This window comes from Mustela erminea, chromosome 12 (genome assembly GCF_009829155.1).
Source record: "Mustela erminea isolate mMusErm1 chromosome 12, mMusErm1.Pri, whole genome shotgun sequence".
NCBI lineage: Eukaryota > Metazoa > Chordata > Mammalia > Carnivora > Mustelidae > Mustela > Mustela erminea.
The window spans coordinates 76856988-76870056 of record NC_045625.1 but is presented as its reverse complement, the minus strand read 5'-3'; the positions used below and the strand labels follow the sequence as shown (position 1 = coordinate 76870056).

Sequence of the window (13069 nt, the reverse complement as noted above, 5' to 3'; positions counted from 1 at the left end):
GAATTCTCGGTAACTAACAAGCATGTCACACCATGGTGCATGACGACGCTGATTATCTCCTGTTTCTGCACAACCTAAGAAGGAAGAAGACCCAAGTGTAAATGAATAAGAGTTGTGTTTCAGAAATCAGGCAACAATTTTCTTAAGAAGTCAGAGTCCCTTGACTCAAAGGCAAGCATTTTTTCCAGAAGGCAAATGGAGTCTCACCTTACCCTATAGAATGGTGGGTAGGATTTCCGCGTAGTTCCTTTTCTCCCAAATTTGGAACATGCGCGTCATCCTGATAGAGAAAGGAAAAATAAGAGTGGGGAGGGGAGTGTGAGGGATCCCCAGAAATAAGCAGTATTTCTTGTAGAAAAATTCAAAATTCTATCTAGAAGGCGGAATCTTGGCAAAGAAATTTGGTCTGAGATGGTGCATAACAGGAGAGAGATAACTGAGAGTCAGTCGTGTCCCCAGAGCCTGGGATGTTTGTAGTGAAGGAAGACTGTTCAGATAGTGGCTTTGCTGATACGAGTGGTCTCTGCCTCTCTCTCCTTCTGTGTAACTGACTTTTGTTATATTTTCCTCCTGAAGACACAGTGATCAGATATGATCATGATTGGTAAAATTACTGCCGACACATTTACAGTGCTTTCCAATTCATACAGTTCCCCTGAGTAATTTCATTATCCCCTCAAGATAGTTACCTGAAAGGTCAGCATCACTGTAATGTCTGTGGAGCAGAGAACAGAGACCCTGAACTTGCCCACTGGAAATATTAAAAGCAGAATTCAAATCTAGGTCCTTGGACTTCAGATCCTGTGCCATGTCCAGGAATCTCAACGGCAGAGTGAAGAGAAGACCATGTGGGGACTACCATAAGATTATAAAGCACTTCGTATTTCATGGGGAAGGGTAGGGGAGGCTCAGACTCGAGAAAGGAAGTGGACCTTCGGGAGGTCCTTATAAGAATCCATTAAAGTAATATTCCTCCATGGAACCTTGAAGAACACCAACATTTAAGGAGTAGGTGGAGGACAAGAAGCCTGTGAACAAAGCTCACTCAATCCTACACATACACGTGGTTATAATTCACTTGCAGCTCAGAGATGATATTGAGAATCACCGTTTTTCACTATTGCATAACCATACATTTGCCATTTTTTTCCAATGGGGATCGATCGGTCTTTGGGATTAAACAGGAGAACCATATTCATGGTGTATTTGCTCTAATCCAGTATATTTCTATTCTCCAGAACGGAGACATATCTGAACTATAATAACATATCAATGTCACAGCCACTATAAAGTATGCAACACTATTCTAGGCAATACAAGAAATACATCATCAACCCTTATCCCCCTGCCGTCTTTAACGCAGATTCCCTTTTCTGGTGGCGTTCTTCAGAGCGCTCCTACACGCTGTGAGCATGGGGGCCCACCTTTCCATCCCACAGCCCCAAACACTGCTTCTCAACCCTCATCCTAGCGTTGCCCCAGCGTCTTCGTTAGTGCGCTTGTCATTGTCAGAAATTAGGCAACTTTTGTAGCAACATGGACGGGACTGGAAGAGATTATGCTGAGTGAAATAAGTCAAGCAGAGAGAGGGGGGAGGAGAGGTTGGGGGAACCAGGTGGTGGGTTATTATAGAGGGCACAGATTGCATGGAGCACTGGGTGTAGTGCAAAAAAAATCAATACTGTTAGGCTGAAAAGAAATTTAAAAAAAAATAGAAATAAAAAAAGAAGAAGAAGAAGAAGAAGTTAGGCAACCCCGCTTGGGAGAGAGAAAAAGAAGAGGGGAAAAGCCAATCAGCTATTCAGCTAAGAAGTCAATGGGCTCTGGTTCCTTCGTCTGAAAATGGAAGATGTGAGGCATGTCCGATCCTGCATTTTCCTACCTTTGTTCGCTTTGCTGGAAAGTGAGAGCAAACGTCCAGTGTGGGGCTGTTCATGAAATATTCGGCTCAAGGCCACGTATGTCTACTGTCGTGTACATTAGCAAACATCAGAACGTCTCCACCTGCTTTTATGGAGTCCAATGACCAACTGATTTATAACTGTTACTTTTGTGTGTATGTGTTGTGTTGTTTTGTTCTGTTTTTAACAGAGAAAAATCTTTGCCGGAAATGCAGTGAAAACTGCAAGACATGTACTGAATTCCACAACTGTACAGAATGCAGGGATGGGTTAAGGTAAGAGAGTGAAGGATCTTGTTAAGTCACACAGCCCAAGGAGTTTCTCAGTATAAACACAATATGTAAAAAAGTAATCCTCTTACCATCACCCTTGGTTTGACTCCCATTCAAACACCTGATTTGCTATTTGCATTATCTTTACCGATATATGTGACAAATTGGATGCCATCTTCGCTAAGGGAGGTTCACACACCAAGGAAAATTCTCTTCAGAAAAGATGGCTCTGATACACATAAATAAAAACGGCTTTTTGAGAGGCTTTCTCAGTGCTTTTTGGCCAGCACAGCGCCCCCGTCAAGTATTAATGTGTAGGTAATACCAATGAATTATATTTAATCCTCCTGATTCATTCCTTTGATGGTCAGAGACTCTTCCCTTATCTGTATTATTCTCTCCATATAGCCAATCATGCTCTTATCTTAAGTACCTCAGGCTTGGTTCCATTATGCTCCGGTATGCACATAGATTTAACACCTGGCAATGTTTTTCTGAACTGGATGACTTGCTCATTGCTAAAGCCAGATATCTGATAGCTTCCGCAAGAGAACAAGACACAGCTCACAGCTTCTTCCTAGTTCCTAGTTGTAGGAACTAGGTAGCCCCTGGATTTCCACAGAGAAGGTCAGACCATCCTCTGCTGGGTAAGGACTTAGACCCTGAGTTTATAGAGTACCTGAGATCTGCTGCATGCAGATCTTTTTTAAGTATTGAGAATACCTCTGTTTCTGCCATTAATTGGCGAGTGAACTCAGCAGGCTCCGAGCAGGTGATTCTTTATATTTAATATCAGAGCATCGGGGCACACGGATGGCTCAGTCAGTTAAGCATCTGCCTTCAGCTCAGGTCATGACCTTGGGGGTCCTAGGGTTGAACCAGAGGAGTCTGCTTCTCCTTCTCCCTCTGTCCCTCCCCATACTCCTGCTCTCTTTCTCAAATAAATAAATGAAACCTTAATCTAAATAAAAATGATATTCTAATATATATATTTTTTAACTCTGGGGTTTTTTTCATAAATGCATTCAGTAGTAATTGGCTTAGTACCTTTCATCTCAAGACTTCAGGTCTTGAGAAATATCAGTCTAGTCAGCCCCCTAATTCTTTTTGGACAAGGAGCAGAGACAAGAAGGGAGACAAGGTAGATGTGGGCTCAAACCCTCTTGTATTAGTCAGCTGTGGGATCCTGGCCAAGTCACTGAGCCACTCTGAACTTTAGTTTTGTCATCTATAAAATGAGATACTAACCCCTACATTGCTGAATGATGAAAAGGATCAACTGTGATAATATTTGTGAAATACTTATTCCAGTAACAGACACATAATTGGTCCATGAGAAATAAAAGATTATTTACAATTATTTTCTATACAGCTGACCCTTGCACAACTCAGGGATTAGGGGCCCCAACCTCATGCAGATGAAAACCGCATATAAGTCTTAAGTCCTTAAGTTAGTTACTCTTAACTACGTAACTACCAATTACTACGGTTGAAAAGAAATCTTACAAATAACAGTCAATTAACACATTTGTGTTCTATGTATTCTACACTGTACTCTTACAAGAAAGTAAGCCTAGAGAAGAGAAATGTTAGGAAAATTATAAAGAAAATACATTGGAAGGGGAGGTGAACCATGAGAGACTATGGACTCTGAAAAACAACCTGAGGGTTTTGAAGGGGGGGTGGGGTTGGAGGTTGGGGGTGGTGCCAGGTGGTGGGTATTATAGAGGGCACGGATTGCATGGAGCACTGGGTGTGGTGCAAAAACAATGAATACTGTTATGCTGAAAAGAAATTTTAAAAATAAATAAATTACCAAGTGGTTAAAGAAGAAGAAGAAGAAAATACATTTAGAGTACTGTATTGTATTTATAAAAAAAAAAAATCCACTTAGAAGTGGGCTCATGCAATTCAAACCCATGTTGTTCAAGAGTTCAGTCAACTGTGGTTCTTAGGGAACATTTTACAGAGTTCATTAACCAGCGCTCTCCAGTGGAAATACAAGAGCCTTATATGTTCATTTTATTTCATATATGCCCATAGCCACATTAAAGGAAGTAAAAAGATATGGGTAACATTTTAAAAAATATTAATCAAATCCAAAATATTACTGTTTCAATATGTAATCAATAGAAAAGACCTAGTGAGATGTTTTACGTTCTTTTCTGTTGTTATACCAAAATCTGGGGTGCATTTGATCCCAGAAAGCACAATGCACATCTCAACTTGGACAGTAATTTTTTATGAGAAATACTTGCTCTGTACTTGGATTTTACAAAATTTAGTCAAAGGAGATTTTATATAGCCAGCTTTGTGCCAAACTTATTCAGTTTTGCCAGTAACTGAACCGAGGGCCAATTTGTAAAATGTAGACTGAAATTAACTAAAAATAAATAAAGTTTAAAGTCCCATTCCTGGGCCATACTAACCACATTTTTAAGTGCTCAGAAGCCACAGGCACCGAAGCGTGTGGGACAGAATGATTCCAACCCAGCTAATGGATCACAGAAAGAACCCAGGTGTCTCCTGTACCAGGCAGGTTAGCCACACCACCGCTGTATTTTGGAAGCACCAGAGAGCTTCAGGGTACACACAGTGCCTGCTCTCTATTGCACAGCCCACTTACATTCATTCCCTCCTCACACAACGCAGCCTCTCTCTCAACACACGCCAACCTCAGAAGGAATGCCCTTTACTAGAAAAATGAGGCAGCTTTTTTTTTTTCAACTTTGATAAGTTTTTTGGTGGTCCTACTGCCTTCCACAAAAGGATACGTTTGATACAATGTCCTTTTTTCCAGTTCCATGGGAAGAGCAGAGATTCTCTTACTGGCTCTTTAAATGACATCGCTCCCTGGCCAGTCAGGTCTGTGAAAGGAGTACACTTTGAGTTACGCTGCCCTCTGTGTCCTTGAGACTCCCTGCCCTTTCCTTAGAGGCTTTGAGGGTTGACCATTTTGCCTCAAGAGACCTATTATTTAAATTATTATTACTATCATCATTGTTTAAAGAGTGGCTATGAACAAATAGAAATACATACACATAAAATACTGGAAGGAAGTGGATTAAAATGTTAACAGGACTGTTTGGGATCTTTTTTTTTTTTATCTGTTTTTGTTCTTTCCAATAGAGAAAAATAAATTCTACTTTTCCAAGTTAGTGTGATCCAAATACAAAGCACAGTCAACTAAGGTGTGCACTGGAACAATATAGAGTCTCGGAGAGTAAAAACCATTTGAACCTGTTGCTTAGATAAAAACCACTGAACCTGTTGCTTAGATACCCATCTTGTAGGATCATCTCTTTGGTGACATAGGATTACAGGTGCTAATCTGTAGCTGCAATCACACTATTGATTCAGTGAGCAATATTTGTAGATTAAAGGTCCTAAATTCTTTTTTTAAATTTTAAGAACTGATCTATTGACTATGAAAACTATCATAATCGATATTAAAAAGAGAAAAAATATGCATTCCTCATTCAACATTCTGGCAACTGTAATAGATACCAAGAGTGCCAGAAAGAGAAAAATAGGGTAGAGAGAACACCTGGAAACAATAATACAATTAAGAAGAGTTGGGATGTTTGGGGAATCAACTGTATAGGCAGATCATTTTACAACGTTATTCATTAGCATTTAAAATAAATCAGGAAATAGAGGCAAAGTGTATTGCAGTCGTGTGGTTCTGATGGGAACCAGTAGAAGAACTAAAACCAGAAATAGAAACAAAAGTAGCTACTTCCAGGAGACCGGCTAGCTAGAGATCACTGTTACCCCATGATCCTACATATAATAACAAAACAACTTTTAAGTTTATTACATCATAGGGCTGGCTATCAGAGTTGTCAGACATATTGCTAGGTAGAGTTTTGTAAGATCCTTTTAAGCACCCCCAGGGTTGGGGGGGGGGGCTGGTTTAAGGTGCAGAGCAAAGAAGAGAGGCGCGGGCCAGCCTGACGATGGAGAGTCCACGGAGTCCACGGAGCTCAGAGCACGCATACGGGCTTGAGACATCACCACAGGCGCAGAGAAGCAGGATAGGCATCGGGAAGGAGAACAGAAGGGGTGCGCAGTGATTTCCCCTGCTTGGAAGCTTGGCCAAGCCATGGGTCTCGGGGAGGTGCGGTAGCATTGCACGGGGAGCTGGGGCGTCATGACCTCATTGCTTCGATCACAGCGTCCTTGTGTCTGTCTTCAGCCTGCAGGGGTCCCAGTGCTCCGTCGCCTGCGAGGACGGCCAGTACTTCAATGGCCACGACTGCCAGCCCTGTCACCGCTTCTGTGCCGCCTGTGCTGGTATCCTGTCCCCCGTCCTGTGGTTTATTCCTCTGGCTCTGGTTTGGCGCCTGTTGCCCTGGCGTCAGCCGTCACTCCCGCAGCCCCACCGGATAGTGTTAAAGTAAATGCCGGAGAAACGCAGTTCTCCTCCAGGACTCCTGCCTGGATTCTCAGAACGCCAGCCTCGGGCAGTCCCTCCCTGGCGCAACACGGACACATGCTGGGGAGACCGCCGCCGCCTCCTCCCGAGGGCATTTGATGGTTTTGGCAAATGGGTTCAATTTAAACGGGGACTGAGTGGTGTTTTGTTTCTTCCCCACAGAATGTGAGGGAAAGCACAATATGAAATGGTGACTCTTAAAATAACATATCCGTGTCCTTGTCACCAACCACGCAGGCCACAGCCCATCGTGCGAGCTGTTCTGAGATTTTGTCTGTTTCCCGCCTCTGTCTTGCTTTCAAGGGCCGGGCGCGGACGCGTGTAGCAGCTGCGCCGAAGCCTACTTCATGGAGGACGGGCGCTGCGTGCAGACCTGTAGCCTCAGCTACTACTTGGACCGCTCGGCAGAGAACGGACACAAATCCTGCAAGAAGTAAGTGCCCCACGCCTTCTGCTCAGCCCGGGAGCGCCGGCCTCCTTGCCGGACCCAAATAGTTACTATGCTGACATGACTCCCCAGATTTGTCCCACGGACTCTGTCCTGCAGCTTCCACCCAGCTTCTCGCGAATGCTTCGTTTCTGTCCCAGGAGCACTTTAAAACCTTTAAAGTTGGGGCGCCGGGGTGGCTCAGTGGGTTGAAGCCTCTGCCTTCGGCTCGGGTCATGATCTAAGGGTCCTGGGATCGAGCCCCTCACCGGGCTCTGCTCAGCAGGGAGCCTGCTTCCAACCCCCCCACCCCCGCCTGCCTCTCTGCCTACTTGTGATCTCTGTCAAATAAATAAATAAACTTTTAAAAAAATAAAATAAAACCTTTAAAGTAATATTTAGGTTTCAAGTACATTGCATTCTGCCATTTAAAATCCGTCTACCTGCTGGGCTTTAATGTCGGCAAAGGTAGCAATTACAGTAACCAGATGCTTCTGGGCCATCTTCCAAGGGGGAATTGAGTTTAAAACGTCCGTAAGAGGTGGGTAGCGAACATCTTTTCTGGAGCCTGACGTGAAAGCACAAACTGTACGTTTTCCCCTAGATGTGATGCTAGCTGCCTGACGTGCAACGGTCCGGGCTTCAAGAACTGTACGAGCTGCCTCAGCGGGTATCTCTTAGACTTAGGGACGTGTCAGATGGGAGCCATCTGCAAGGACGGTGAGTACAGACTGTTCCTTTCCAGCCTCGTTTTCTGTTGAGATCCACTATATTTCCACAGAAACTCTCAAGCAGGAGTCAGCTAGAATGTGCCCGATATCTTGCTGGCATTCACTCATCTTGAACTCATACCCTCGGTGGGTTTTGGTTTGGGTTTATTTTTTTTTTAATTAAAAGAAATCACCTGTAGTTCCACTGGCCAAGATGGCCCTAGTTATGTTTGTTTTGTTTGTTTAATTAGCAAACTTTGTGGGTTTAGAGTTTTAGGGGTCACAGCAAAATTGAGCAGCAAGTACAGAGATCTCCTCTATATGCCGGCTGACCCCCTGCAGCACACACACCCTCCCCCACTATTAGCATCCTACACCAGACTAGTTACATTTGTTATAATCAGTGAACCTTCACTGACACCCCATTATCACCCAAAGCTCATGGTTCACATCAAGGTTTCCTCTTGGTGATGTATATTCTTTGAGTTTAGACAAATGAAGGATACATATCCACCACTGTAGTAATCATACAGGACACTTTCACTGCCCTAAAAAGCCCATGTGCTCCGCCTTTCCCTCCTTCCCATCCCCTGCCTCAGAACCTACTAATTTTTTTTACTGTCTCCATAGATTTACCTTTTCCACAATGCTATATCCTTGGAATATAATAGGCAATATTTTCTAATTAGCTTTTTCATGTGTGTTTGACCAGATGTTTTAAAATACCAAGTACATGGAGGTTTGTATCCTGCTTTTTGTACTAAGTGTTAGACATAAACATCACCCTATGTTTAAAAAGTCCTCAGAACCTTCATTTTCAATTACAGCATAAAATTCTATCATGTGAAGAAGCCGGTTTATTGCCACTCCTTTTTGGATTAAATTTTTGACAAGTAAATTATAATCAAATGGTACCTGAATCTTCTATTCGACCAGAGAGGCAAGGAATTAATGATAGACCCAATGTAGAACTTCAGACTTCTAAGTGTTGGTCCATTTTTTTTTTCTTTGCATATGTGGTTCTCAACTAAAAATGCCAGGACCGCACACCTTTCCTGAAGATTCCTGGGAAATTGGTCTGAGGGTGCTATCTGCTATCTAAGTATGGATATTTTTAGAAACTTCTCAAGTGTTTCTGATGTGCAGCCAGATTTGGGAATCTCTGGCTTACTCCATACCCCCTGACAACCCAACAAATGCCAAGTTCTGTCAGTTTTCTAGCCTCAGCTTCCTGAATGAAGCTAAATTATTCCAACTTTAACATTCTGTGAACTTTGAGTCTCGGTATAATTCACATAGAGCGGGCCCTAAAATTTGAGTCTAGACTTTATGCAGACACACATCTCAGTGACCTAGAAAGGCATCAATTTGAACCACTGTTATTTTTAAGTACCTTCGGATTGTTTGAAAATAGAATAAAAAACTCTGTACTTGGAATAGTCTTCCTAGACAAGGGCATTTCCCTTGTTTTATTCTCCGCCTTCCTTTGAATGGGCCCTCGTCTAGAAATTTCACAAGAGGCAGAACAGTGCTGTAGTTGGGAGAGCATGGATTCAAGAGTCAGAATACTGTCGTTCCTTTCTGGGCTCCAGGTCTTGGGCAGGTGATAAACTTCTCTGGGGCTCGCTTCCCTTGTCTGCAAAAATGAGGCGGCTAATACCATTGACCTTGTATGGTCATTCTAAAACTTCCTATGAGGAATTTCAAAAAGACATCCGAAAGAATGCGGCACGTGATGAGACGTGTTAGAGCATCATCAACGGGCTCATTTCCACAGAGCATCATGGGTGACTTTGTGTCTTCATGGCTTCTTGGCCATAGGATTAGTCCAGCAGGGATGGGCCAGACCCACTCAGGCTCTGTGATCTCACCACACAGCGCAGGGATACAGGGTTGGGGTGATGGCACTTCAAGGACCATGTAAGTATCACTCTTTACTTAAAAACATGGTACCATACCTGGATCTGACCAGAATTTTGAAGTTGGTGACAGGAAACAAAGATTTTCTGGACTCAAAAGATCCACACACTTGAATTTTCATCCACAGCACGCTGCCAGGCATGGCCACGTCTGTGATGCTTTAACTGCCTTCTCTCAACCATGCTAAACCTGGGATAAGTTATGCCAGATGGCACGCCAGTATAAGGGGTGCATTCGGGATTGTGGGAAAGAGTAGAAAATGAAGAACCGTCTCTTGTAATGAGCCCATTTTTGGTCAGCTAAATCACGAAATCACCGATGGCTCACCAGGCTTTTCAAATCACGTAGCAATTGCATTTATGAGTTTGTGATTTATTCTCTTTCAACTGTCATATTTCAATGATTCTAAGACATACTTTTTTTTTTTAACATTTTAACATCCCTGAAATCAGATGCATCTTATAATTTATGGCAGCTTGCAGCCACTTTTGTCTGCTAGGTTGATGTGACACAGCTGTCCTTGCCTGTAACTTTGTCACGGACTTAGGTACATAGTTACTACTACTTGTGTTGAACTGAACTATAGTTTGGAATAGTTTCAAATAATTGTTTAATAATCAAAGGAAGAGTTTCTTTATAAGCACAGCAACAAAACAGCCTGTCATAGAATGAATATTTAACTAATATTTCCATAAGCATAACAGTAATATTCTAATTGAGGAGGCTCTTGGGTCACCATGTAGTAAGATGCATGAAGCACGTTCTTTTCTCGATAGTACGTAAAATAATGGTGCATCTTAAATCCAGTGTCTTGGACTCAATGAAATATAGTATAAATGACTGTATACTCTCTGCTTTAGGTCATTCTGAGAAGACAAATTCCTTGCTTATATTATTATTGATTTCTAATTTATTCTTTTTTTCGAATCCTTTTTTTTTTTTCCTTTTATAAATGGACACCAATCACATTCACCACTGGACCGCAATCTCTCTCCTTGAAAAACAATGCTGTTGACTGAAATCACTTTGCGTGGACCCAATTTCCTCCTTGTTGACTGCTCCTCAATGATCTCTTCCAATCCCCCATCTGCCTCTCTGGCCAATCAAAACCTTCTTCCACGTGTACATCATGCTGCCCTCGTCCTCACCTCCCCCTCTGTCTTGCTGACTTCCCGGAAAAGCAACGGAAGAGTCCTGGGCCGAAGGAGGCTTCTGTATGCTAGTGAAAAAGAACAATCTGTGCCAGAGGAAGGTTCTTCAACAACTTTGCTGCAAAACATGTACATTCCAAGGCTGAGCGGCCATCTTAGATTTCTCTGTTCCTGTAGACTTATAGATTACTCCATATTATTATTAAAAAGAAAAAAAAAAGAAAAAAAAAGCAAGCCACCTCTCTCTTTTTCGCTCTCTTTTTCTCTCTCTCTCAAATTTGTGCAGGGAGATGGTGAACTGTTTTGTCAGAACTTAAATGGAAAAAAAAAATAAACCTACAACAAGCCTACCTTTTATACCTGGGTGTTTAGTGCTAAACAGCCAGAACCACAGAGACAGTATTGTATGACCAAAGCATTTGATGCCAAAATTTGACGTTAAAGTAATGATTTGATTTCCTGCCCTGGTTTTGAAGGTCCATTTTTTTTTCCCCTTTGCATTTACTTGCTTGTTTCCCCTTTGAGACACCTAAAAATACCTTCCAAAAACATCACAAGAGCAGACACAGATCAAAATCAAAGAGAAAGCTCTTACATCTGTCATTTTTCATGCTTGAGTCCACCGTTGGGGGAAATGACAGCAAAGCGGACCTAAGGGCATTAAGAACATCCCTCAGAGTTGTATTCAATGTCGTTTGTCTTAGTTTTTCACAGTTGAACATTGATCCTTTCCATACATAATTTACTTCATGCATTATGTGCTGGTTTTGGCATTATACTCACTTGAGAAGTCTGCTGCACTGGTTTCATCAGATAGACTTGCTGCTATTGGCCTTGGCTTTGCAGATTGGGTTATTTTACACACAGCTGGTCAAATGGGATCACTCCGCATAGTCAGATTGGTGATGGACACAATGCAAAGTTACACGAAATAGCTGGGCCTCATCCAGCTCCCCTGAAATCTGGAGTGTTCGCTTTGTAGACCCTGCACAATCTCCTGGTGCTATACGGCCATTATCCCCATAGCATTTTTTTTTTTTTAAGTCCATCAGAAATTCCATTTGTTGTGATGGGAAGCATTTTGGATATGATGCGGGAAATTTCTTCCTGGAGTCAAGTTTCTAAAAGGTCCTGTATTTTTTAAGAAATGGAATTATTTAAATAATATTTAAGCTCGTGCCCAAGTCGGCCGGGCAACGTTTTTCAATGGTGCTTATTAGAAGTTTTATCATTTTGTCATTTTCATAAAATAAAACTGGAAATTGAAGATGGGTGGCATGATTGTACCCTTCTGGTTCTGTTATTTCCCATTCCTCTGTCCCTCTATGACCGTGCTATGATACATCTGTCCACTGGATGTCAATGAGATCGTCTGTTTTCTTGGAAATATCCTCACTGGTTTTCTACAACTCTTAAGTACATCCTGGAATCTAGCAGACTGAATTATGTGAAAACTATTTTGGATCAGTGGTTAGAAATGATGCCTGATCTTTTTACCAATTCTGAGTTTCTCTATTTAGGGAAGGATAGACTCATATCAGTTTTCTTCACTTTTCCTATCAAAACTCCATTGGTGACCTCATTTTCTTTGGGAGTGACCAGCCATCTTGCAGGCTTGATGCTGTGAGAGCCTCACTTCCCAGAGGTCACTGGCTTCACAGCTGAGAACAGGGATGGTATCAACAGGGATTATTGGGGGAAGAAGCTGGGAAGTGGATGCTGAGATCCCCACCCAAACAACAAGCTAGGGAAAAGCCTACCTTGAAAATATTCATTCCTAGGCATCAAAGTTAAAGCCTAATCTAAGGTGAATAATTTGAGTCTAATGACCCTCTTTAATAGCAATATAGTAACACTGAGTCACAGAATGATTCATCAGTAGGGACTCCATTGATTTTGCTGAGCAACTTTCATTTTCCTAACACTGCAGGTCCTTCTGACCTGAAGAAAGTAAGTTAATCCAGGGGATGGCAGATAGAGTCTCACACTTCAAGTCACAGTCTCTAAATGGACAAATCTAAGCGCAAGCCGAAAGCAAAGTCAAGCAGATGGCAAGACCAGATTTGCCTGCAAAGGAATCCATTTGATTGAACCAGCCCGTTCTAGATGAGGCACAAAGTTACTACGATAGGAAAGATAAAAAATGACGTCTGTGTTCTTAGACAAATAACCATCAACAATGTCAGCCAAATTCACTGAGGTCCACCAATGTGTGTTCCATTCCCACCGACCATGCAGGCGCACATCATG

The 13069-nt window shown here is 42.3% G+C and overlaps 1 protein-coding gene across 3 annotated transcripts in view; it reads left to right on the top strand.

Annotated features, from left to right (window-relative positions):
- The window catches only part of PCSK5 (proprotein convertase subtilisin/kexin type 5), a 449406-nt gene that overhangs the window by 289133 nt on the left and 147204 nt on the right, over window positions 1–13069 (top strand). For 2 of the 3 annotated variants that reach the window (XM_032308751.1, XM_032308750.1), the window contains exons 17-20: window positions 2092–2176; window positions 6372–6469; window positions 6915–7044; window positions 7643–7758. In XM_032308751.1, coding sequence (XP_032164642.1) covers window positions 2092–2176; window positions 6372–6469; window positions 6915–7044; window positions 7643–7758 — 429 coding nt within the window. Of the gene's footprint in view, window positions 1–2091; window positions 2177–6371; window positions 6470–6914; window positions 7045–7642; window positions 7759–10849; window positions 12849–13069 lie in introns of those variants that run through there. The other variant, XM_032308749.1, reaches the window with a different exon arrangement.